General features: G+C 37.4%; 1 protein-coding gene across 4 annotated transcripts in view; it reads left to right on the forward strand.

Annotated features, from left to right (window-relative positions):
- creb3l3b (cAMP responsive element binding protein 3-like 3b) overlaps window positions 1–26,962 on the forward strand; it is a 69,368-nt gene that overhangs the window by 11,071 nt on the left and 31,335 nt on the right. For 3 of the 4 annotated variants that reach the window (XR_012394888.1, XR_012394890.1, XM_009298922.4), the window contains exons 2-5: window positions 10,400–10,510; window positions 12,308–12,527; window positions 18,775–18,908; window positions 25,310–25,420. Coding sequence is in view for 2 of the 4 variants with exons in the window: in XM_009298922.4 (XP_009297197.2) it covers window positions 10,400–10,510; window positions 12,308–12,527; window positions 18,775–18,908; window positions 25,310–25,420 (576 nt within the window). In the remaining 2 variants the exon portion in view is untranslated. The remainder of the gene's footprint in view (window positions 1–10,399; window positions 10,511–12,307; window positions 12,528–18,774; window positions 18,909–25,309; window positions 25,421–26,962) is intronic. The other variant, XM_017352439.3, reaches the window with a different exon arrangement.

The following is a 26,962-nucleotide window of genomic DNA, read 5'->3' on the forward strand; positions in this document are numbered from 1 at the left end:
AACAATTAATAGATCTCTATGCAATTACTATATAAAGCAAAGCTCAGATCATTAGGTTTCGGTAAAATTTGATAAGAGCTGCAGAAAAAAAGCCCACTTTGAGCCAATGATTGAGATTGTTTATATATATATATATATGATATGACCTGCAGCGTGTTTTTCAGAAGATAATGTAAGAGGTGGGAGATTTAACATCACAGTTTTATCACTTCATCTAATCACCGTCTGCAAAATGTGAGTGAGATCAAATTAAACAACCTGATGATTTTTCTTCCCAAAGGCAGCAGTGAGTCTGGACAGAAAAGTAGACTTTAGCAGAAAAACACCATAATGCATTAGAATAATAAAACTGCAAAAAACTACAATAATTAATAATAATAATAATAATAATAATAATAAATATAGCTGCAAGCAGCAACGATTGGGGCCAAGCAGCCCAGCGCCACATCATAAACAAGCACGACAGCAAGCTACAGAGCAACTGGAAAATTCTATAACTTTTTGGCGGCATGGTCTGAGCCAAGTTTGGCCTATGACGACTTATGAAGAGTTCAAACAACAGCTTTTTAAACTAATTCAATATGGTGGAAAGGAAGTCATATTAATTAGGGAATAAAATATATCAATGTTCACATATCAATGATACAATGAATCTGCAAGACCAGTCTCATGACAATAAACAAAACTATCAAAAGTCATTCAATACATTTTGTATGATTTCTATTGATAGAACTTAATTGTTAGTCTATTTTACCCAGAAGGTGACTCAAACTCATGTTGTTTGCTCAAAGTCAGGTCTAGATCACACACTTTCGGTTTGGTTTCAATACTTCAAATCATTGAAGTGATTCCGCCTGTAATGTTATCTGGCATGTGCTAAATGACAACAGTTTTGTCTATCAACATTTGGTCTACATGGTCTGAAGATGATCCGAGTCAAATTTGATGAAGATTGGACCAACGGTCTAGGAGGAGTTAAAATAAGAATGGTTTGAACAAAATGGTGGACAGGAAGTTTGGCAGATTATGGCATAATTGGTGTCTGTGTTGTCAGCATGACCCAAGGAGTAATTTGAGACCAATTTCATCAAAATAACCATATGCTGGCAAAATGTATTACCAAATTTGTATTTTTTGTTAATAATGGCTAATGAATATCCTATAACTCATGACCGACAATGACAGACCTAAAATTTGGTGTCATTATCTTTACCTATCACAGAGATACAGCCTCAGATGTAGTCTGGCATCATGCCATCACATTTATCGGTGCAGCAAACAAAAACCATTACACCTACAGTATTGACACAAATTAGAAAGTAAAGATAATATAAAAATACAGTTTAGTTGTTCAGCTTTACCACATTACAATATGTAAAAAACACATTTATTGAGAAATGGGCTGTTGCTGTTTGTTGAAAAGGATAGTGCAAAAAGATTTGATTGAGACGAGCTCAGATTTTTTTTTTGTTCAAACTGAAGAGTATACCAGGATCAGGGGGCGGCATAACTAAATAACACACCATGTTCGATGTGAATATATCAATGCGTTACGTAGGGCTGGACGATATGGCAAAAATTGACATCACAATATATTTCTTAATTTATGTCAATACGATATAATTCTGATATCGATTTTAAAAAGACAGAAAAGAACTGGCAATACTGCAAAAGTCTGCAAAACTGAAGTTGCAAAGTTTATAACAACATCCAGGCTCTTATAACTTTTTTTTTTTTTTTTTATGAAAACAGTACAAAAAAATTAATGTTCGCTTTTTATTTAGCCTTTACAAACAAGAAATGTGAAATAAACTATCAAATAAATAAAACTGCCAGACTCAGCTTTATACATATAGTAATCTGTTACTAACAATAACATCGCAGACTGTCATATTAATACTTAATGGAAGCACAATAAATAAAACTGTCAGACTCAGATTTATATATATAGTAAGCTGTTACTAACAATAACATCGCAGACTGTTATAATAATACTTAATGGAAGCACAATAAATAAAACTGTCAGACTCAGATTTATATATATAGTAAGCTGTTACTAGCAATAACATCACAGACTGTTATAATAATACTTAATGGAAGCACAATAAATAAAACTTTCAGACTCAGCTTTATATATATATATATATATATATATATATATATATATATATATATATATATATATATATATATATATATATATATATATATATATATATAAGCTGATGGTATTTGTCTATTTCTATTTGTGTATAATTACATAATTAAATTAAAAGGTTTTATCATTCATTGTGTCATCATATCCTGACACCCATGATGCTCTCCTGTTGCTGTACGCTGTGAACAGGCCCGTAGAGAGATGTTTCTGCTGGGAAATGTCATATGTTTTGAGTATGGCTGTTCTCTGTGTTACATTACTAACAATAACATCGCAGACTGTCATATTATTACTTAATGGAAGGGCAACAAATAAAACTGTCAGACTCAGCTTTATAAATATATAAATAAGCTGAGGGTTCTATCTGACCATTTCTATTTGTGTATAATTACATAATTAAATTAAAAGGTTTAACATAAAACGTTTTTTATATATTTTATATAGTCTATTTATATCGACCAATATTTTATATTATTTTTATATAAAGCAGTTTCATTATTTAACAGATTTAATATGTCTATAAAGCACATTCTTTCTTTTTCATCAGCTTCACAATAACCTGATTCCTGATAACTATGTTTGTGAATTTTATTTTGTACGTTTGCACGAATGCAACATGCCAGCATGCAGCGAGTTTATGTGTATAATGAGGGTGTTTATGCGAGGATCGATTATATACAAGGATCGAGTTTATATGTACATGCGTGTGTATTTTTATGTTTATATGTACGTTTATATGTATATGCACAAATTCCATACCTATTTTTAAACATTCAATAGTATAGGTGTATATGCACGTCACGTGTTTTATGTGTTGATAAGCGAAGTTTGATTTACATCCTACACAGCGCCTCATAGCACATTCGAATTTGGCATCCTACTGCACAACCTGACATGTTTGCTATTGCAACTGGTCTCTTTTTGCAACCAGGAACCCGTGTGACGTCATGTGTGACGTAGCTTGGTAATTCCTCTATACAACAGGTACCATCAGACTACACGCCATCAGTGGTTGGCCCCTAATAAAAATAATACATTCCTCAGTACTTTTTCCCAAGTTTCTTTCAAATAAGGAAAAAACAACAAAACCTGCTTTTCAGAAATGTGTATCAAACTTAGGTGACTTTACCTTACATCCCTAAATGTAGAATAGCAATAGCAGTCAATTTTGACCTTGTGCATATGTGTGTGTTTGCTCAGCGCTATAAATATCCACTCTGGTTTCTCTGTAGAGCGTCTGCTCCGGGGTCGAGTTGACTTTCTCTGGCAGGGAGAGAATCTTAACTCCAGATCAAGAGGCTCTTCAGAGCGCCGTATTCTTTTTCATTTGTGTTCCTGACTGTCCTTTAAAGTGAGCAGAGCTGAGGGTGAAGCTACGAGTCTACATCACTCATCTTCAACACGTGTCAGAAGCAAAGCTCAAATAGTGTATCTGGGTCACTTGTTTTTCGTGCTCATTACGCACCATCACACGGATTTATCATTCATTGTGTCATCACATCCTGACACGCATGATGCTCTCCTGTTGCTGTACGCTGTGAACAGGCCCGTAGAGAGATGTTTCTGCTGGGAAATGTCATATGTTTTGAGTATGGCTGTTCTCTGTGTTACATTACTAACAATAACATCGCAGACTGTCATGTTAATACTTAATGGAAGCGCAATGAACCTGGTTAAACTTTAACAGTGTGAGCAGGTTCCTGCTTCAGTTTTTTTTTTTTACAAAGAGAGGAAGGAAGTTTTCCATTAAGGACTCACATGCGGAAATAATGATGAATATCTGAGTGGTCACCATCGGGTTACACCAGGTTCTAGACGCTTTTAAGACCAAAGAAAGTAGCCAGAACCCAGTAATCTGACATGCTCTGGAGTTTCTCGACAGAGAGCTAGATTTCTTAAATTAAAGCATTTCTATAATAACACTGATTAAAAACGGCGACATGCTAGCTCAGTGATTAGCACTGTCGCCTCACATTTTACATTTACATATTTAGCAGACGCAATTTACACAACTAAGAGCAACAATGAATAAGTGCTATAGGCAAGTTTCAGGTCTGTAAAGTCTAAGAAGGGAAGTATTAGTAGTATTAGTATTTTTATTTTTTTTTGGGTACAGTTAGTGTGATATTCAGAGAGGCAATTGCAGATTAGGAAGTGAAGTGGAGACTAAATAGTTGAGTTTTTAGTAGTTTCTTGAAAGCCTCACAGCAAGAGGGTCGCTAGTTCAAGCCCCAGCTGGGCCAGTTGGCATTTTCATGTGGAGTTTGCATGTTCTTTCCATGCTGGCGTGGGTTTCCTGGGTGCTTCGGTTTCCTCCACAGTCCAAACACATGCGCTTTAGGTGAATTGAAGAAACTACATTGGCCATAGTGTATGAGTGTGTATGGATGTTTTCTGCTGGATAAGTTGACAGTACATTCCGCTGTGGCGACCACTAATGAATAAAGAGAATAGGCCGAAGTAAAATGAATGAATGAATAAATGACACTGATTGAAAGGAGGGGATGGGCCTTACCATACACTCGGAGTAATCAGGGGCTAGATGTATTTGGCGTGATTTGTTGCTATTTTTAGACCAGCCCAACCGTAATTTTCACGTTTTGTGCCACGTTGTTTAAATAGCAAATCCATTTGCACCACTTTGTGGACTCATGGATGTGCTAGTCTGAAAATTAGGTGTGTTAAGGGGCATTTTTAGTGCGTTGCTATTTAGAAGAACTGGTATAGACCACGCCATTGACAAACTAAAAGCTGCTCTAAAGTCCGGCGCAGAGTGCGTTACTTATGCGCCTATGCACGTCCAAACCTTACACATTGTTTAACCCCTTGACTACCCCAACAAGAAAAAAAAATGTTTGGATTGCATTTCTTAACCCTTAATTATTTAACACACTCAATGCATCCCATGATTTCTAAAATATCAGCCTCTACCAAATGGTTGATGTGTCGGTTTATGGTAAAAGTACCGGACTAAATACATATACTATGACATATCTGAAAATATGAAGTGTGAGGCCAATTTATTTTTTAAAAAAATACTCTAAATAAAACATATAATGATATCTTTTTTTTTTAAGTTAAAAAATTTCCAATTCTCATTTAACGTTTTTTTTTTTTTTTTTTTTTTTTTTTTTTAAATAAAACCAAAATTAAAAGCAATTCAAAAACCACTCCATGCATTCTTCAATAGGTGGGGGTTTCTTTAGTATATTCATGACAGTTTGCATTTGTATAATGTTTTTATAATTATCAGTATTATTTATTATACGCATATTTATATATGTTTGAATAAAAACAAGTTTAGATTTGTCCACCTTTTGGGTTTTAGAGACGTCTGCATCACCATATGAGGCATAAGAACAGGTCGTGTGTTTAGTTTTTTGCCCACACTTTGTTATTATTGTTTATTTATTCGTTTGCTGGAAATTAGAACTGAATTTAGAAATAGTTTTGAAACAAACTCTGCGCTTAACAAACTGAATTAAATATGTTGGCTAATGGATGTCTTCTGTGGAGTGAGTTTCCAACATTTCCTTATCTACCAAGGTAAAGAAGTAAGTAAAGAGTAAAGAGAAAGTAAAGAGGCCGAATGGAGGAGACTCGTTCTTTATCCTCGCGCTGCAGATGCTCTGATTAACTGTTTTCTCGCTAGTGAAGCATTCAGCTTTTCCACTTACATAGCCCCCAATGTAAGTAGCAAATGCGCTATGGCACGACGCAACTGACTTATAAAGGGAATTAGAGATTTACGTGGCGCAGACCGTATTTCACCGCAGCAGAAGAGGATTCCTCGTAGGATTTCCTTCTTTAGACTCTGCGCCTAGATCGGTAAACTACAGCCCATTAAGTGTTTTGACTTAACAGGGCTCAACAATAAGGACTGCCCGGTGGCCCGGGGCCAGCGTGAAAGACACTCGGGACAGTAGAAAGGATTGTTACTGGCCCCTATCGGCCAGTAATGTTGAGCACGTTTTTTTTTTTTTTTGTAACCTGGTAACAACCAGTACAGATGGCAACATGGCGGCAAAATTAAACAATGAGGCTAAAAGAAAACGTCTGTTTCTAAAGTCTTAGAAGCAGACAATTACATGGGAACAAAATTAAGAAACTGAAAAAAACCAAAAAACAAAAACAAAAAAAAAAAACAGTTGTCAGTTTGGCAAGCCATTTTTATAAAAATGATTTAGAATTGCATTAAAATACCAGCACATTTTTCATACCGCTATTTATTTGCATAAAATCTTGAATTTTGTTCATTATACATTTATTAACATATTTAAAATGTTTAAATTCTTGATTCACAGGCATAATTTTGCCATTATTTAAAATGTGTGGCTAAGAAATAGCTATTAACCTTTTAGTTTTTTTTTTGGTGGGGCCAGTGAAAATTTTGGCAGGGCAAGCAAAAATCTCAACCAATGGCCCGATCGGACCCGTAAAAAAAAATCCTTAGCGTTGAACCCTGCTTAATGTGCAAAGATGGAGATGTTTATTTCCAGAATGATCTACACAATCTATTAAAAATGTAAAATAACGAGGTTTGGTAATCAATGTGTCAGGGTGATTTTAAGATGATGTTTGAGGTTTACTTCTAATGTTTCATTCATTCATGTTATCATTTCCTTGGATTTGCAATAGGTCTGTTGGTGGTTTTCCCTGTTGGGAAGAAGTAAAATGTGTCATTTTTATTGTTGATCATCCGTTGGTGTTACGAGAACCAGCGATCATTCTCTGGAGATCGCTGGTTTCCACTATACTTTAACTTCACTTCCGCATTCCCCAGGACTACATTTTCATACATGCACTTCTTCCAAACACGCACGCCTGGTCATTCATCTATCCTGATTACATCACCAGCTGAACCTCGTCACAGACTGATATTTCACACAGTATTTTAGCAGCACACACACTCATTCACTTTGCCGAGTCTTGTTTACTGTTTAGTGACATTTCAACGCGTTTCTCCCTGTCTTGTTTCTCCGTGTCTGAACCTAGCTTTGTATCCTAGTTATCCTGTTTAGCCGCCAGCCTTTCGACCTTTTGCCTGTTCCTCGATTACGACTCTGGATTTGCCCGCACATACCTGTTCATACCTGTTTTGACCATTGCTTGCCTGACAAAGAATAAACCTGCATATTGGATCCTACCTTCTGTTGTTGGTGTCACTCCCCGGCGTTACAGTTGGCAGCATTAAACCTATATAGAGGACTGTGCAAAAAAGTGTGTGGCTTTTATAAGGAGTTCTGTGGAGTAAAACAGCAGATTATAGTGTGCGTGCATAAATACACATTATGTTTACTGTTCTGAGAGCTGAGCTGCTTATTTTGATTTTCTCAGACCGATCAAGATAAGTGTGCAAAGGTCTCTTTCTCTCTTACACACACATACTAAGACACACACACACACACACACAAAACTCTATATAGAAGTTGATGATCAACAGTAAAAATGACACATTTGGCCTCTTCCTAACAGGAAAAACCAAAAACATTCAAGAATGCATGGTTATATACAGTTGAGGTCAGAAATATTAGCCCCCCTGAATTATCAGCCCCCCTGTTTATTTTTTCCCTCAATTTCTGTTTAACGGAGAGAAGGTTTTTTCAACACATTTCTAAACATAATAGTTTTAATAATTCATCTCTAATAACTGATTTATTTTATCTTTGCCATGATGACAGTAAGTAATATTTGAAAAGATATTTTTCAAGACACTTCTACACAGCTTAAAGTGACATTTAAAGGCTTTACTAGGCTAATATGAGAGTATGTGATTGGCCAAAGATTGCAACACCTCATCACTTTGAATTGGTATTACTCTGAGGTGAATTGAACAGGCTATTTGGCTGACTGAATAAACACTCTTGAAAAAAATTATAGCAAGCGTAAACTTTTTTTTAAATTTACCCACATATGGATAGTTTTAGCATCAAACAAAAAAGATATCAATCACAAAAAAAAAAACACAAAAAAAAAAAAAATCAAGGCATTCCATAGTCAGAATCTAAATAGTCTTTCTGAATGAAGTCAGTGATCACCTACCCTTACGAGCACTTGAGAGCGATGCAATTTCTTTACATGGTCTAAACACTTGCTAGGAAAGCGACCATCGATGCATATAGGAAAGAGTCATGTTGCATTCTGTTGAGTGGGAGGATGTTGCTCCTCAAAAAGTTGGATAAGCTTAGTTTTGCTTAAACTCCAAAACAGCAAGCCAACAGATGCATAAGGATAGCAAAATACAAACAGTCCTTTAATTGAGAGTTAACTGCAACAGTTCTCAAACATTGGACTTACTGTGAAGGCTGGAAGCGAAAGGGATACATGTGGTGTACACTCTAACAAACACGCATTCTTACTCTATGGTAAGTGGCTCTTTATAGGGGTGCAAATCAACCTTGCGCCTAGCGAGGTCGGATGCAGTATTACATATTAACATACTGATTTTAATATGCCAAACAATACACAATGCAAAAAAATAAATAAATCAGAAAATAATAATAGTAACATTTAACTGTTACAAGGGTAAGTAGGCAGGTTAGAATAATTAGGCAAGTTATTGTATAACGATGGTTTGTTCTGTAGACTAACTAAAGACAATATACTGTAGCTTAAAGGTGTAACGAGGAGACTGACACGGAGGGATCCATTATGCAGTATTTATTAGTCAAGCTTTCACTCAAACACACAATATGCACTAAAGTGCAAACACATCAACAATAGTCTGTGAAGTATCAAGACTGGCGGTGAACAGAAACAGAGGGGTTTACCAGGCATTGGTCGAGGGCAGGCTGCAAGTATCAGAGTCCGTGTATCAGGCGTGGGTCGTGGGCAGGCAGCGAGTATCAGAGACTGTGTATCAGGCGTGGGTCGTGGGCAGGCAGCGAGTATCAGAGTCCGTGTATCAGGCGTGGGTCGTGGGCAGGCAGCGAATATCAGAGTCCGTGTATCAGGCGTGGGTAGTGGGCAGGCAGAAGGCGAAGCAGAGTCAGAAACAGGCTGGAGTAATGCACGAGGAATCAGGCAGGGAATAACGCTCAGAAATGCTGGCCGGGGCTAAACAAGACTTCGCACTGACTGAGTGTTTGTGTGCGGCTTAAAAAGGGTACGTGGGTCGTTAGCAAGATTCAGGACAGGTGTGTGCACAATCAGCGTAAGTGGATGATGTAATGCTAGAAGCCCGGAGATGGCGGCCTCTGCTGGCCAGCGAGGGGAGTGACTGGGACAGAGTCGGTGACAAAAGGGGCTAATAATTTTGACCTTAAGATGGGTTAAAACAATACAACTGCTTTTATTCTAGCCCAAATAAAACAAGTAAGACTTTCTCCAGAAGAAAAAAATATGATTGTGAAAATTTCCTTGCTGTAAAACATCATTTGGGAAATATTTAAAAAATGAAAACATGTAAAAGGGTGTAACGAGGAAGCTAACACAGAGGGATCCATCTGCAGTATGTTTATTGAACTCAGAGTCAGAAACACAAGCCAAATGGTGTTGGAGACACTCACATGAAAATCAGGCATATATATAGTCGAAAGGCAGGCAGCATAAACTCGTTGGTCGTAGAGACAGGCATAGATCAGGGCTGGCAGCTTAAATGATACACGGATAGAAATGCAGAGGGTCGGGGCAGGCAGCAAGGAAATCAAGATCAATAACAGTCCGGGTCGATTAACAGGCAAACAATCAGGATACAAGGATAAACGCTCGGTAATGTTGACTGGGCAAACAAGACTTCGCAAAGAAGTGAGCGTGGATGCTGCTTTTATGGGTGTGTGTGATCAAAGTCAGGTGCAGCACAATCAGTGACAGATACGGGGCTTCTGGGGGATGTAGTGTTTAGAAGTCCGGTGAGAGAGACCTCTGCCGGCCAGTGAGGGGAATAACTGGGACTGAGCTTGTGACAAAGGGGGGCTAATAGTTCTGACTTCAACTATAGATGGCTTTGTAATCTAGGAAAGTCATTATAATGGAAGTCAATGGGGCAAAAACAGTCCCCAACATAACGAAAGGGTAGTCAATTTGCCCAGAGTGTTTTGTTGAGTTCTTTGTCAAAGCATTTTCCCAAAATACGTGTCAAAATAAGATTTGCCACCAATAATCATTCCACTTGCTAAAACACAGAAAACGTTGTGGCCAAATTAATACTTAAAATCACCCCAGAGTAAATGAAAACATCCCCAACAGGGTTTAATATGTGAAATCACCTCATGTCTTCATTTGTTTTTCCTCCAATCTCAGTGTTTTCCCGGGCCTGAACTCCTGGAGCTGCTGCTGGAGCCTCATAGAGTCCCTGATACAGCCAGAGATGCAAAACATGGCAGTCCTGCATGGTCAATGGCAGATCAAAGCGTGAGTGAAACCCGTTTGATATTTCTGACCTCAGTTTATCTGGTAAATCATGAAACAGCCGTCCAACTGTGAGCATCTTATTTTTGGTTAAACATTGTTAATTAATGAGGCCTTCTGAAAGTTTTCCTGTAAACACAGCCAGAGCGAACGACGTGCCTGACCCAGATTTGTCTGTCAAGTTTGTGTGTGTGTGTGTGTGTTTGTGTGTCTTACATGGTACTGTTTTGTGTGTGTACTTTGTATTCCTTACTCTGTGAGAACCAAATGTCCCCAAAAGTACACCAATATCAGTAATTTTTGACATTGTGTGGTCCTATGAAGAAAACAACTTATAAGTCACACAGAATGAAGCATTTTGAAAGTGTATAAACACAGATGGTTTCCTGTGAGGCTTGGGTTTATGTGGATAAAATATACAGTAAAAAATTATTATGTCTATGGGAAGTCCCCATAAAGATAGTTGAACAAGTGTATATGTGTCTAATGAACTAAAAATGCATGTACAAGTATATAATACAATATATAATAACATGGTGGCACTGTGGCTCAGTGGTTAGCACTGTTGCCTCCAACCCAAGCTCATTCTGAAAAAGTAGTCCCGCGGACGTTTTTGGAGACAGCGGAATACGTCCCGGCAGGTCCCCGAAAACGCGGTAGAAAAAAAAAAATCAGGGCTTTTATTTTTTTGGACGGCTTTTTGTAAACTGTTGCTCGGGTTTAGGGAAGCGAGCGGGCAGGCGGGTCGATCAGTAAAATTGGTTGGGTTCAGGGAAGGAGGAGGGCGGGTCAGCCGATTGGCCAGTCGCGCAGTCAATCATCCGGTCAGTAGGACAGCGGCCTCTGGCGGGTTCACGCGAGAGGCGTCTGAGACGCGAAAAAGCGCACAACAGCGGCCTCTCGCGGATTCACAAAAACAAAAACTGCAGCCGTACGTACCCGCCGGGACGTATTCCGCGGTCTCCAGAAACATCCGCGGGACTACGTTTCCACAATGAGCCCGGGTTGGTTGCCTCACAGTAAGATGTCGCTGGTTCAAATCCCGGTGTTCGTTGGTATTTCTGTGTGATGTTCTCCCCATGTTGGCCTGGGTTTCCTCCGGGTGCAGCGCTTTCCCCAACAGTCCAAACACATGCGCTATAGGTGAATTGGATGAACTAAATTGGCCGTAGTGTATGAGTGTGTGTGAGAATAAGTGTGTATTGGTGTTTCCCAGTACTGGGTTGCAGCTGGAAGGGCATCCGCTGCATAAAACATATGCTGGAATAGTTGGCGGTTCATTCCACTGTGGTGACCTCTGATAAATTAAAGATTAAGCCGAAGGAAAATGAATGAATGAACATAATAACTTCTAGATGCAAAGTAAAGGGAACCTGCAAAAATGTGTGCAATTTATGTTCAATCTTCATTTAGAAATCATTCTAATATGATGCTGAAGTAACATTTCTTGAAATTATTAATGAATATTAACCTCAGTTTTGCTGCTTCCTATTTTAAAGGATACTTTTCCAGCATTGTTTGATAAAATTTATTCAAATTAAATTAATAAAATGAAATTTGTTTAACATCAGAAACATTTTTACTGTCACACTGGATCTGTTTCTAGAGTTCACACTTAGCTCCTGATTTATACATATCTCGTTTGGCAGGATGTTTCCTACAGGTGGTTTGTCAAGCCCACTCACCTGTGTGAGGCATACTCAGAATTGAAAAATTGCATATACGTGAGCATCTGCAGTTTGTTCATGGTTGTGTTTGCATGTTTCTGATTTGAGCATGTGTGTGTTTGTGTTTCTGCAGATTGCATGTCATGAAGGTGTTATGGATGATTTTCTGGACTCACTGTTGGACATGTCGAAGCCGTGCTCTCCATGTGACAGCGGCATCAGCGATGACAGCCCGTCTGAATGCCTGGACAGTCCACCGCCATCCGCAAGCTCAGCGTTCAGCTCCGTCTTCCTCCATCAGCCTCTTCCTCAGCAGGACACAAACACAGAGCCGGATTTCTCCATTGATCTGGGTGAGCTTTCACTCCTCAATCTGCTCCAGCAAACAGGAGGGTTATATAGTCGGTCACTTTTTTTTTTCATTGACATTACTCACTTTTGTTTAGTATTACTTTAAAGGCTTTTATTTGAATGAAATTGAAAGTTTTTTATTTGTTAGTATCAGTATTGTTCAATTTTAAGATAGCTATAAGCTAGAGTGCTCTAAACAGGGACAAAACACATTTATCTTCTAAATGTGAAGGGACTTCACATTTAGAAGATTAAAAACTGCTATAAACATGTAAGGCTTGTAGTTTGTCACTTCAATGATGAACTAAGAGAAGATTTGTACACATTTTGAAACATATTTTTAATAATTATTTAATAACTTATTGTGGCAACCTCTGAAATAGAGACTAAACCGAAGGTCTGACTAAATTATTAGTAACTAATTTCTTTTCTCTTTGCCATTATGAAGGTATATAATATTTTACAGTAAGATAATAGTATTTTGCTAAAAGTGCAATTTAAGGCACTTAAATTTAGGCAGGGGCTTAGATTAATTAATAGGCAAGTTAGGGTAATTATGCAATTATGCAATCATTGGGAAAAAAAAATCTTAAAGGAGGCAATAGTTAAAAAAGTTAAAAAAAAAAAGTAAACTGCTTTTATTACAGCCAAAATAATAGAATAGACTTCTGCCAAAAGAAAAAAAAATATTATAGGAAATCCTGTGAAAATGTACTTGCTGTATTAAACGGCACATAGTAAATATTTGAAAAAGTATAAAAAAATAAAAAAAGTAAAAAATTCACAGTTAATATATATATGTATATATATATATATATATATATATATATATATATATATATATATATATATATATATATGTATGTATATATATATATATATATATATATATATATATATATATATATATATATATATATATATATATATATTAATAAAATAAATAAAACATTTATTACAAACAAATCAAATTAAAATATACACATTAAAATACAAACTATATAAAAAATGTTTAAACCATTTTAAATTCAAAATTATTAGCCCCTTTAAGCTATATATTTTTCATTCATTCATTTTCTTGTCGGTTTAGTCCCTTTATTATTCCGGGGTCGCCACAGCGGAATGAACCGCCAACTTATCCAGCAAGTTTTTATGCAGCAGATAACCCATAACCCAGCGGATAACCTGCAACCCATCTCTGGGAAACATCCACACACACACACACACACACTCATACACTATGGACAATTTACCCCTTCCCAATTCACCTGTACCGCATGTCTTTGGACTGTGGGGAGAAACCGGAGACAAAAAAATGTCAAAAACCTTAAACAGTAAATACATATTTTAATAAAACAATTCAACACATGCTCATTCTGAAAATCTAGCCCAATATACATAAGTATGTGTGGCTGCATTTCATCTTTAAAACAAACGCTACAGGGCAGTATGAAGCTGTTTCTTTTCGTGCATGCTTACTAGCTGACGCTTACCTAACCGTAGACAGCTTTTTCGTTGTTACAAGATTGTCCAGTGGCTCACTGCGCAAGTCGGCAGAGTTGACCATGATATTGGGGTTTGAGTTCAGCGAAGAACAATTACAGAAAGCAGGTAAAACAAAAGCAAAAGCCAAAAGGTAAATTAAATTAGTAAATAACAAGATGAGAATGTTGTAACATCTGAAAACGTGGTAAAAATCCTCAAGGGATTTTTTGAATCGCTTTTGAAAACTCTTATCGGTTGGGTTCAGGGAAGGGGGTGGGCGGGTTAATCAATGCTTTTGAAAACAGTATTGGTTAGGTTTAGGGAAGGGAGAGGGTGGGTCAAAAAAACATACACAGCGGCCTCTGGCGGAATTGCAAAAACAAAAACTACAAAAAAAAAACAAACCTCCTGGAACATATTTGGCGCTGTATATAGGGGTACGTTTTCAGAATGAGCCTAGGTTGAAATAATTATCGTAAAAAATACATTGGACTTTATTCTGCAAACATAACATGTATTCATGATGGCAAGCTTTGTCTGTATGTGCATATTGTTCAAATGCACTAGAAACTGTAGGCCAAATGACACCCATTCACTCATAAAGTAATTTGCTGTAATGCAAACGCATGAACCCGTTTCAGAGTCATTTCATGGTGTAGTAGATGACCCAAACTGTAACCTCTAGTTCTCATTAAAGCTACAGTTGAAGTCAGCATTATTAGACCTCCTGAATTCTAACCCCATCCCACTACACCCCCTCCCCCCCGTATATTTTTCCCCAATTTCAGTTTAACAGAGAGAAGATTTTTTTCAACACATTTATAAACATAATAGTTTTAATAACTCATCTCTAATGACTTAATGATTTATTTTATCTTTGCCATGATGACAGTAAATAATATTTGACTAGATAATTTTACAAGACACTTCTAGACAGCTTAAAGTGACATGTAAAAGCTTAACTAGGTTAATTAGGGATGTTAGGGTAATTTGGCGTATCTTTGTATATCAATGGTTTGTTCTGTAGACAAAAAAATAAAAATAAAAATCATTGACCTTAAAATGTTTGGAAAAATAAAAATCCCAGGGCTAATCATTTTGACTTCTACTGTATTTATTATATCAGGGTTGTGGATTTAATACTACAAATGATGGGATACATGGATCTAAAATGTCCTCACTTATTTAGTTGAAATTGCAGAAATAATGTAAAATCACCAGCTATCAAGGACTGTCAGGATCGGCTGAGTTCAATTTATTCCTTCAAATCACAGAAATCTGTATGGTCTGCAAAAGCATCAGGACACACAGCAAAACTTGCAGAGTTCAAAGCCTGAGCAAATGCAGTGCAGAATCATCAGCCTGAACACGGTTAGAGTCTAAGTATTTATAATTCTGAGCTGAGCATGGGACGCCTGTGATCTTTCAGAAGAAGCATACTCACTGTATAACAACAGACACGGCTTTTCTTACTGCTTCAGCACTGTTGTGATTCCTCGCCTCTGATGCAGGTATGAGGTCGTTAAAATGATCAATGATGCAGCAAATCAAGTATAAACTGGAAATATCATTTTAAAAATGCACATATTCCAGATTCAACTGGAAAAAAAGCAAATGTGACTATTGTATTGTCAGATATGAATTTATAAGATTTCTTTCATTTCATTTTCCTTCGACCTATTCCCTTATTTGTCAGGGGTCGCCACAGCAGAATGAACCGCCAACAATTGCAGCATATGTTTATTTACCCACACTGTAAATAAAATCTGTTATTTTACGCAGCTGGGGTGCAAAAAAAAATTAAAATTAAAATAACAGCTGTTAAATAACAAAGGGTTACTGTAAAATTCAACAACAGTAAATTTCTGTCATTTAACTTACGCTTTTTCACAGTAAATTTTTGTAATTTAATGTTTGCTGTTTTACAGTAAATTTCTATAATTTAACATCCACTGTTTCACAGTAAATTACTGTAATTTAACATCTGCTGTTTTACACTAAATTTCTGTAATTCAAGGTTTGCTGTTTTACAGTAAATTTCAGTAATTTAAGGTTTGCTGTTTTACAGTAAATTTCTCTAATTTAAAGGTTGCTGTTTTACAGTAAATTTCTGTAATTTAAGGTTTGCTGTTTTACAGTAAATTTCTGTAATTTAAGGTTTGCTGTTTTACAGTAAATTTCTGTAATTTAAGGTTTGCTGTTTTACACTAAATTTCTGTAATTCAAGGTTTGCTGTTTTACAGTAAATTTCAGTAATTTAAGGTTTGCTGTTTTACAGTAAATTTCTCTAATTTAAAGGTTGCTGTTTTACAGTAAATTTCTGTAATTTAAGGTTTGCTGTTTTACAGTAAATTTCTGTAATTTAAGGTTTGCTGTTTTACAGTAAATTTCTGTAATTTAAGGTTTGCTGTTTTACAGTAAATTTCAGTAATTTAAGGTTTGCCGTTTTACAGTAAATTTCTGTAATTTAAGGTTTGCTGTTTTACAGTAAATTTCAGTAATTTAAGGTTTGCTGTTTTACAGTAAATTTCTGTAATTTAAGGTTTGCTGTTTTACAGTAAATTTCAGTAATTTAAGGTTTGCTGTTTTACAGTAAATTTCAGTAATTTAAGGTTTGCTGTTTTACAGTAAATTTCTGTAATTTAAAGTTTGCTGTTTTACAGTAAATTTCTGTAATTTAAGGTTTGCTGTTTTACAGTAAATTTTTGTAATTTAAGGTTTGCCGTTTTACAGTAAATTTCAGTAATTTAAGGTTTGCTGTTTTACAGTAAATTTCTGTAATTTAAAGTTTGCTGTTTTACAGTAAATTTCTGTAATTTAAGGTTTGCTGTTTTACAATAAATTTCAGTAATTTAAGGTTTGCTGTTTTACTGTAAATTTCAGTAATTTAACATCAGCTGTTTCACAGTAAATTACTGTAATTTAACATCCGCTGTTTTACACTAAATTTCTGTAATTTAACGTTCACTGTTTTACAGTAAATTTCTGTAATTTAAGATTTGCTGTTTTACAGTAAATTTCTGTAAATTAACCTCCGCTGTTTTACAGTAAATTTCTGTCACTTAATGCCTTATTTTGTACAGTACTTTACGGTAATTAAACATTTACTTTTCATAGTAAATTTCAGTAATTTAATGTCCGCTGTTTTACAGTAAATTTATGTAAATTAAAATCCGCTGTTTCATAGTAAATTCCTGTAATTTAACGTTCGCTGTTACACAGTAAATTACTGTAATTTAACATCCGATATTTTACAGTAAATTTCTGTCATTTAAAGCTCAATGTTTTACAGTAAATTTTGGTCATTTAACATCCGCTGTTTTACAGTAAACTCCTGTAATTTAATGTACGCTGATTTACAGTAAATTTGTCATTTAACATCCGTTGTTTTACAGTAAATTTCTGTAATTTATCGTCCGCTGTTTCACAGTAAATTACTGTAATTTAATGTCCGCTGTTTTACAGTACATTTCTGTAATTTAACCTCCGCTATTTTACAGTAAATATCTGTCATTTAACAGCCAGTGTTTTACAGTAAATTACTGTAATTTAACATATGATGTTTTACAGTAATTTAAGAAAATTAATATCTGCTGTTTAACAGTAAATTACTGTAGTTTAATGTCCGTTGTTTCACAGTAAATCACTGTAATTTAACATCAGCTGTTTCACAGTAAATTTCTGTAATTTAACATTCACTGTTTTACAGTACATTTGTGTAATTTAACGTTCACAGTTTTACAGTAAATTTCTGAAATTTAATGTTCACAGTTTTACTGTAAATTAATGAAACTTAATATCCACTATTTTACAGTAAATTTCTGTCATTTAATGTCTACTGATTTACAGTAAATTACTGTAATTAAACATTCGCTATTTTACTGTTAATCTCTGACATTTAATGTCCGCTGTTTCACAGTAAATGACTGTAATTTAACATCCGATATTTTACAGTAAATTTCTGTCATTTAATGTTCGCTGTTTTGCAGTAAATTTCTGTAATTTAGCATCCGCTATTTTAGAGTAAATTTCTGTAATTTAGCATCTGCTATTTTACAGTAAATTTCTGTAATTTAACATCCGTTATTTTACAGTTAATTTTTGTCATTTAATGTCTGCTGTTTAACAGTAAATTTGTATAACTTAACATCCATTGTTTTACAGTAAATTCGTGTTCGTGTATGCGGCTTGTGCATATATTTGTGTGTGTGTATTTTTGCGTTTGTGTATGCATAAATGTGTGCACTTATGTGATTATGTGCACAAATGTTTGTGCACGCATGAGTGTTTGTGTATGTACGAATTTGTTTGTGTTTTTATGTGTGTGTGCGTGTGCATGGTTTGTTTGTTTGTGCTCGCTTGTGTATGTATGTTTGTGTGCACATTTGTGTGCATGTTTGTGTGTGTATGCATGTTTGAGTTTTTATGTGTGTGTGTATATGTGTTTGTGAATTTGTGCATGTTTTTTTTTGTTTGTACACACGTTTGTGCATGCTTGTGTGTGCATGTGTTTTTGAGTGCGTGTGTGTGTGTGTATATGTGTGTGCGCATGTCTGTGTTTATGTGTGTGAGCGCTTTTGTGTATTGTATGTGTTTGTATGTATGTTTGTGAGTGTATACACTTTTGTTTGTGCATGCTTGTGTGTGTATTTGTGTGTGCATTTTTGTGTGAATGCGTGTGTCTGCATTGCTATGTTTATATATGTAAACACCTCTCTGTGTCTCTCTGTGTGTATGTATGTGTGTTTGTGTGTGTGTGTGCAGCAGATTGGGAGGCCTGCCTGTTTTCCGACAGTCTGACAGACCCTCAGTTCCCATCAGCAGTAGTGAAAAGTCAACCGGCAGCAGTTTACCAGCTCACAGTCAAAGACCTGCTGCTCTCCAGCACTGCGGAACCTGTGAGTACTGACATAACACAAACAGACAGCGCATGGTGTGTGTGTGACTACTGGCCTGCTGTGACATTCAGTGTGACACACAGCCAAGTGTGACATACTTACTACATCCAGCTAGAGGAAACACACAGCGCAGGGATGCCAGATCTCATGCTGCAAAAGAGGAAACGCATGTCAGGAGAATAAGAAACACTTGGTTTGGACAGCTTCCGTTTAAGACTCAGTTTTCCAGACTGCATTCCAACGTGTATGCAAGATTCATTCATTCATTTTCCTTCGCCTTAGTCCGTTTATTTATCAGGGGTCGACAGAGCAGAACGAACCACTAACTTATCCAGCATATGTTTTACACAGCGGATGCCCTTTCAGCCACAACCCAGTACTGGGAAACCCCCATACACTCTCGCATTCACACACACTCGAACACTATGGCTAATTCAGTTTACCCAATTCACCTATAACACGTGTTTGGACTGTAGGGGAAACCAGAGTATCCGGAGGAAACCCATGCCAACCATAGAGAACATGCAAACTCCACACACAAATGCCAAATGGCCAAGCCGGGACTCGAACCAGCAACCTTCCTGCGGTGAGACAACAGTATGAAAGATACTAAAGCTATTTTTAATCTATAAAGTTATAGATATAGATTTGAATGCACACTCAGAAGTCAGCCGTTCTTACTTTAAATTAAATTCATGAAATTAAATTAATGCAAAAACTGTGCATTAGGCAAGGCAAGATTGAATTTTACCTAAAATCAAAAAGTTGAGCTTTACAGCTCCCCAATTTCAACTTCCTTCTGGAAGTAAATCGCACGGCCCCTGATTTTAACCCCCTCCCGGAAGTAAATCACTCTAGCTAGCCAAACGTAATAAAAGGTATTGATCTCAGTCAGACTCCAGGGACTTTAACCCCTCCCATAGACCTTTTTCACAGCGGAATTGAACACCGGAAGCGCCCTTCGAAGCAGTGTATCGATATTTCCGGGTTCGCTAGGAGTCGCAGAGACATGACAGCCTCGGGACAGCGGATGACTTTCTCACGGTCAACTTTGCCATAATTTGGACAGGAAGATGTTGTTCGGTGAATGTGTAAAACTGCCTAAATAAAACAGCATTTAAAAGATAATACCGATTTGCAGAGTTTGTGCAGAAAACGTGTCTTACACAGCTTTGCAACGTCAGGTTCCAGTAAGGTGCACAGCCAACAGGATAAAATCTGCTCATTCAAGCCATTCGTAAACTAGATTAACCTGGCTATTTAACATCCAGCAGGATGAGTTTTATGTCAGTAGTCCCGTCTGTAAACTGTGCTAACCCCCTCCTTCCTTTTTATTCAGAGTCAGATATAGTGAATGGCGAGGTAGCTGTACAGGCGAGTTGCTATCGGTTAATACAATACAGGTTGTTTAATGCTCGTGAGGTTTTCTCAAGTCTGGAAACACGTTAGCTCCTACTCGTGGATAATATTCATTTTTATTATTTATTTAAAGAACAGCAAATAACATTTTAAACATTAACACATTAAATAACACATTAAAGTATACTATCTTTATTATATAACTGACTAAACAAATAATTTTGCTGTCAAACCAATAAAAAAAAGAGATTTGCATTTGTATGAACTGTCTATTATTCCAAAATAACAACAATGTAGGGATAAATCATGCTTATAGATTAATGACCATGATGAGCACTTGTTTGTGGAAGGCAGATAGCTTAACTGGAGTTTTGTCTATATTATAATTACTCATCAAAATAAACCATAGACCACCAGTCTTTAATGAAACAATAATCTCCGCTTTGAAATGCATACAGCATAAGAATGTACTCCCGCATATAACTTGAAACGGCATTCAACCCCCTTTAATATTGTCATCCATGATTTTCCCTGTCCTTCGTCTTTCGGGAGATCGTGGTCATTAAAGTAAGAGTGTCGTTTTTGAGTTGGAGCAGCTGGAAACGCAGCAATCACAGCGCTGAGATGACCCTGCCATTCTTTCTTGCTTCGTCGCATTGAAACCGGATGTTGTGGTACACTGCTTCGCTTACCGGAACCAGGAAGTGTGAAAAAGGCCTATTACAGTTATCTGTGTCGAGTCCAGTCTCGGATCTCACTTATTGTAATTACGCTGCTATCCCAGAGAGACAGATCCACCACTATAGTGATGGCCCAAGGTATATATTTTAACTGCCCAATCAGATACAGTTTTTCCATATTCCAGGTGTATCCTATTTTCTCATTTTACTCCAGGACTTCCCCATTCAGGTTACCCCCCCTCCCCTCTCTCTCTCTCTCTCTCTGTGAACTTTTTCTGTGCCTATTAATCTATTAGACATCTCCAACAGATTTGATTTTTTACCTAAGGTCAAAAAAGTTAAGCTTTACAGCTCAAATTGTGTGCACCCTAATTTAATTTCTTTTGGAAGTAAATTCAGCAATTAGTGGTAATTATAATAATATTACAGATTTGCGACAATAAATGAAAAAATGTATGAATTGCTCTGAGATTTGGTTGGTATTTCTCACTAAGAATTTTATTTTAAGAGCGGCACCAGTGGTTAGCACTGTGGCCTCACAGAAAGAAGGTCGCTGGTTCGAGTCCCGGCTAGGCCAGTTAGAGTTTCTGTGTGGAGTGTGCATGTTCTCCCCGTGTTGGCGTGGGTTTCCTCCAGGTGCTCCGGTTTCGCCCACAGTGCAAACACATGCGCTATAGATGAATTGAATAAACTAAACTGGTCGTAGTGTATGAGTTTGTGTGAATGTGAGAGTGTCTGGGTGTTTCCCAGTACTGGGTTGGAGCTGGAAGAGCATGCGCTGTGTAAAACATATGCTGGAATAGTTGGTGGTTCATTCCGCTGTGGCAACCCCTATAAATAAGGGACTAAGCCGAAGAATAATGAATGAATGAATGAGTTTTTTTTCATCAATCGCCATCTAGTGTCAGGAGGTGATTTTGCACATTTACTCACCAGTGAAAACAATATTAATACAATATGACAGATTTTAACTGTAGCATTTTTTTTATTTCATCATTGAAATCATTGAGACGACATGGTGGCTCAGTGGTTAGCACCAAACACAGTGGCTAACTTAGTGGTTAGTCCAAACACATGCACTATAGGTGAATTGAATTACTAAATTTTCCATTGTGAATGTGTGTAAATGAGTGGGTATGGATGTTTCCCAGTACTGGGTTGTGGCTGGAAGGGCATCCGCTGTGTAAAACATATGCTGGATATGTTGGTGGTTCATGCCACTGTGGCAACCCCTAATGAATAAAGGCACTAAGCCTAAGCAAAATGGATGAATAAATGAAATCATTGACTGTTTTACAGTGTGAAATATCATGGGATTTTTAAAAACTCTACTGCATATGTTGGAAGTCAGGGAGTTTTACATTAGTTTTTGATCAAGTGATGGAATATCTGGGACTTTAATGCTGTTTTACATTTTGCTTCCCATTTATTAAGATGTCATTTTCTATACCTTATCATATTGTTTCACATGTGTTGCCTGTTGTTATGGTCAGGCTATTTTCACTGACATTTTATTTCTTTCCCACTTGGCAACCGGCAATCAATTGCATTCACGAGGCTCTACCTGGTAAAATATGGTCTGTTGCTATTTTTTGATTTCGTGTAAAACATTGCAAATGATTAGAAAAGTATCCTGGCTGGCCAAAATCAGCGGGAAATCTGCATTAATAAAAAGCTAGCATAACACACACGCACACACAAATAGCTAAATTCTGACTGCTCAACACCATCCTATTTTTCTATTTATTATTATAGGTCAAAGAAATTCATTGTTTTAGGGTGCTTTCACACCTACACTTTTGTTTCGGAATGTATCTCGTTTGCCCAGTTAGCGCGGTTCGATTGGCATATGTGAACAGGGCAATCGCGCTCTGTTCCGCGCCAAAGTAATCGCTCCGAGATCGCTTGAATGAGGTGGTCTCGGCTCGATTGAAACGAACCCTGGAGCGGTTCGATTGCAGTGAGAAAGTGATCCGATCCGAGCGCGGTTATATCACAGTGTTTTATGGATGTAATAGACATACGGCTATATGAAGAGAGAATTATGAGTAGGGCGGGAAGTTTCGCGAGTCTCCGGATGCCCGCAAATGAGTGATGATCTCCCGGTAATCTCGAGTCTCTCTCCCAGTCCTCAAATAGGCATCGTCGCGCACACTTCTCACCCCTCCCCACCGTGTCTCTCCACAGACACGTCGCGCGCGCGCACCCTGTCAATCACCACCAAACCACCACCTCTCCTGACAGCTGAGCGAGACGCTGCAAAATAAACCCTGACACTCTTACCAATGTAAGGAGAGTTTACTCGCACGTGACTTGTTTATGCTCTTTTAGTCCGATTAGAAACTTTGCAGTGTGAAAGCGAACCGCTCCAAGAGCAAAGAGCAACAATGTAACAGTTTTAATCTCTGTTTCGGAACAACTGAATCGATTCACAGATGTAAAAGCACCCTTAAGGTGCTTTCACACCTACACTTTTGTTTCGGAACGTATCTCGTTTGCCCAGTTAGCGCGATTCGTTTGGCATATGTGAACAGGGCAATCGCGCTCTGTTCCGCGCCAAAGTAATCGCTCCGAGATCGCTTGAATGAGGTGGTCTCGGCTCGATTGAAACAAACCCTGGAGCGATTTGATTGCAGTGAGAAAGCGATCCGATCCGAGCGCGATTATATCACAGTGTTTTATGGATATGTAATAGGCTTACGGCTATATGAAGAGAGAATTATGAGTAGGGCGGGAAGTTTCGCGAGTCTCCGGATGCCTGCAAACGAGTGTTGATCTTCCTTTAATCTCGCGTCTCCCTCCCGGTCCTCAAATAGGCATTGTCGCGCACCCTTCTCACCCCTCCCCACCGTGTCTCTTGAAGAAGATTTTTATTCTCTCAGTGTGAAGTATTTTCTAAGTGTAAAGCAGTTAATTTTCTCTTCACAAAATGTAGGTAGTGTTTGCAGCAAACATGCCATCCTGTGTTAAAAATACAGTGATATGTCTGTGTAAGATGAGTATGCCTGCACAGGAGCAACACTTGGAGAAGGCTGAGTGACTGATTGTGTAGAATAACTGAATATGTAAAGCAATGATTATATATGTTAAATACTTGTATGAAGCTATATGTGTCAGAAGTTAGAATGAGTAACATTATCAAGTTATTATCCTATCATAACAATGTATGTAAACACTTAGTTCCTTTGCATAAGTTGCATCTATACTTTGCTGACATAGACCTGTAACATCTCTGCTGACATGAGCTAGTGGGCTGAGAGCCAAGAATAGCAGGACCCCTTAAACTAAAAACCTATTCAAAAATGGTCAAAAGTTAAAAAGAGACACATGGGGGTGTGTCAAAAACGTAAATAAAGGAGAAGGAGCAGGAGAGACTTTAAAAGGTGTCCAGGAGAGACTTCAGAATGCTCTGGGGTCTGCTCTGCTCTTTCTCGGCTTTATTATGGAGAATAAAGTCTATTTTCTGATATTCAAAACCTCCGGTCTGATAATTTCTAAATGATAAGAAGTCTAAATTTACGACACTCTCCACAGACACGTCACGCGCGCGCACCCTGTCAATCACCACCAAACCACCACCTCTCCTGACAGCTGAGCGGGACGCTGCAAAATAAACCCTGATACTCAGACCAATGTGAGGAGAGTTTACTCGCAAGTGACTTGTTTTAGCTCTTTTGGTCCGATTAGAAACTTTGCAGTGTGAAAGCGAACCGCTCCAAGAGCAAAGAGCAACAATGAAACAATTGTAATCTCTGTTTCGGAACAACTGAATCGATTCACAGGTGTGAAAGCACCCTCAGTCAGCGAAAGTCAGTGAAAAGTCAGGAGATTTGACATTCAGCTTACAGTGGGAACTATGTATACAAGTACACATGAATTAAACCTATTATGCCCCTTTTCACAAGATGTAAAATAATATTCTAGATAGTGTATGTGTGTGTGGTGTCAGCTCAAAATACCACACAAATAATGTTTTATACCTCATTCAATCCGCCCATGTAATCCAAATCGTGGCGTTTTAGTGACTGTCACTTTAAATTCAAATGAGATTCTGCTCTTTTCAAAAGAAGGCGGAGCTACAATTGCCTATGTGCCAGCATAGTGGCAGATTCAAAAACAAGACTAACTTTCTATGCTAATGAGGGAGAGGTGGTCACTAATGGGCTGATGACACAAACAAACGAAGAATGTCTATCAAAGTGTTTCTGCAGACACACACACAAAAAAAATCGATGTTTACCATTATAGAAGCTAGTTATATTCACACACTGTTGCCACACAACTGTCTAAACCCCTTATAAAAGTAATCTTTGCATAATGTCCTCTTTAACTAATAACATTAAACCTCATGTATATTTCTAGTCAACAAAACCCTCCACCCAACAATCTCAGCATCTGATTCTCAATGACGATGAGAAGAAACTCTTAGCCAAAGAAGGAGTGAGTCTTCCCAGCCAACTGCCTCTTAACAAGGTAAGTTTAAAGGGATAATTCACCCAAAATTGAGCATTTCCTCACCATTTATTTTTCTAAAGCAGTATTTCCCAACCGTGTTCCTGAAGGCACACCAACAGTACACTTTTATAACCTCTTCCTCATCAAACACACCTGAATCAACTCATCAGAACATCAAAAGAGACCCCAGAACCTGAAATGAATGGGTCAGATACGGAAGACATCCAAAATATGTACAGTTTGTTTGCCTGCAGGTAGAGGTCTGCACGGGACTGATTTTTTTAGCCAGGTTTTAGTCCACACCCGACCGCTCCTGCCGTATATCAGCCTATGTTCACCCACTGCCTGCTTAGAATAATTTTCTACCTGACAGTTCCCACTAAACTTAGATCTAGTTTCCAAAATCTCACATTTAAAATGGGATACTACCAAAAGAGAAAGAGAACAGATGAAACATTACATTGTGCAAGAATTGTAGGCTAGATGTCAGTTTAGATTGTCGCTTTGGGATGAGACATGAGTGCTGCCTTTAACCTGAGGTTCCAGACTTGTGACTGATAAAGGGTTAATCTTTGAGGTGTTATCACATCGCACAAAGGGTATTTTTTTCCATTTGTGTCTATGACGCATGAAAAAGACTCCCATACATCAGCTTTTCTTGATGTGGGCTTCCTGACAGTAAACTGACCATTTTCTTATGCAAGCTGAAGGACAGTGCCTCTTTGCTGAAGGCAGCGCAGTTTGCTCTGCAATGGTAAAGCCTGCTCTGAGGACCGTTATGCAGATGATGTGCAGACAGACTGTATGGAAAAAAAGCATGTGCAGAAAGCACTGGTTCATCATGTGTAACAGTCATGAGCACTGGCTGTACTAATGCCTAATAATAATGAGGAAATCACAGATATGCTGTTCCGAAATAATGTCGGGACTCTGAAGCGCTATGTTGTTAAACCACCGGCTCCCTTTTTCATTACGCCAGTTATTAACTACTACCGCACTCTATTCTGAAATTTATTGCAAGAAATCTGGGGTTTGTTTCCCAAAAAAACTGTTAGCCGACTAAGGTTGCAAGTTCTCCAAGTTCTCGCAAGGTCTCTTCCAATGAACATTCGCAAACTGCGTCGCAAACTTGAGCACTCGAAACTACCAATCTGGAGCTTTAGTTTGACATAGTTCCTGGCTGTGTTCTATTCCCACTTATCCCAATATGCCATATTCATTTAGAACTTTCTAACATTCAAAGTTGGAATTATTAAAAATAAAAAAGCATTAAAGTCATCTCTCTTAGGTGTAATTTGATTTCAAACTATTTTTACAGTTTAGTTTTAGCAATCTTCATGTTTTACAATTGTACTCCTTTCGCAGTGCACTTTAAAAATATTGATATTATTTTGAACACAGCCTCATGGCAAAAGCTATAGGTGACCTATTATTTAAAAGCGGAATCTATGTTATGTGTCCAAAGCTTATGAAAACTAAAAGCATACTTTTAACACAAAGTTACTTTTAAATTATAGTATCTGTACTGTATATGACATGGGCCTGTTGGTTGGAACTTTC

Source organism: Danio rerio, chromosome 2, assembly GCF_049306965.1.
Source record: "Danio rerio strain Tuebingen ecotype United States chromosome 2, GRCz12tu, whole genome shotgun sequence".
Classification (NCBI taxonomy): Eukaryota; Metazoa; Chordata; class Actinopteri; order Cypriniformes; family Danionidae; genus Danio; species Danio rerio.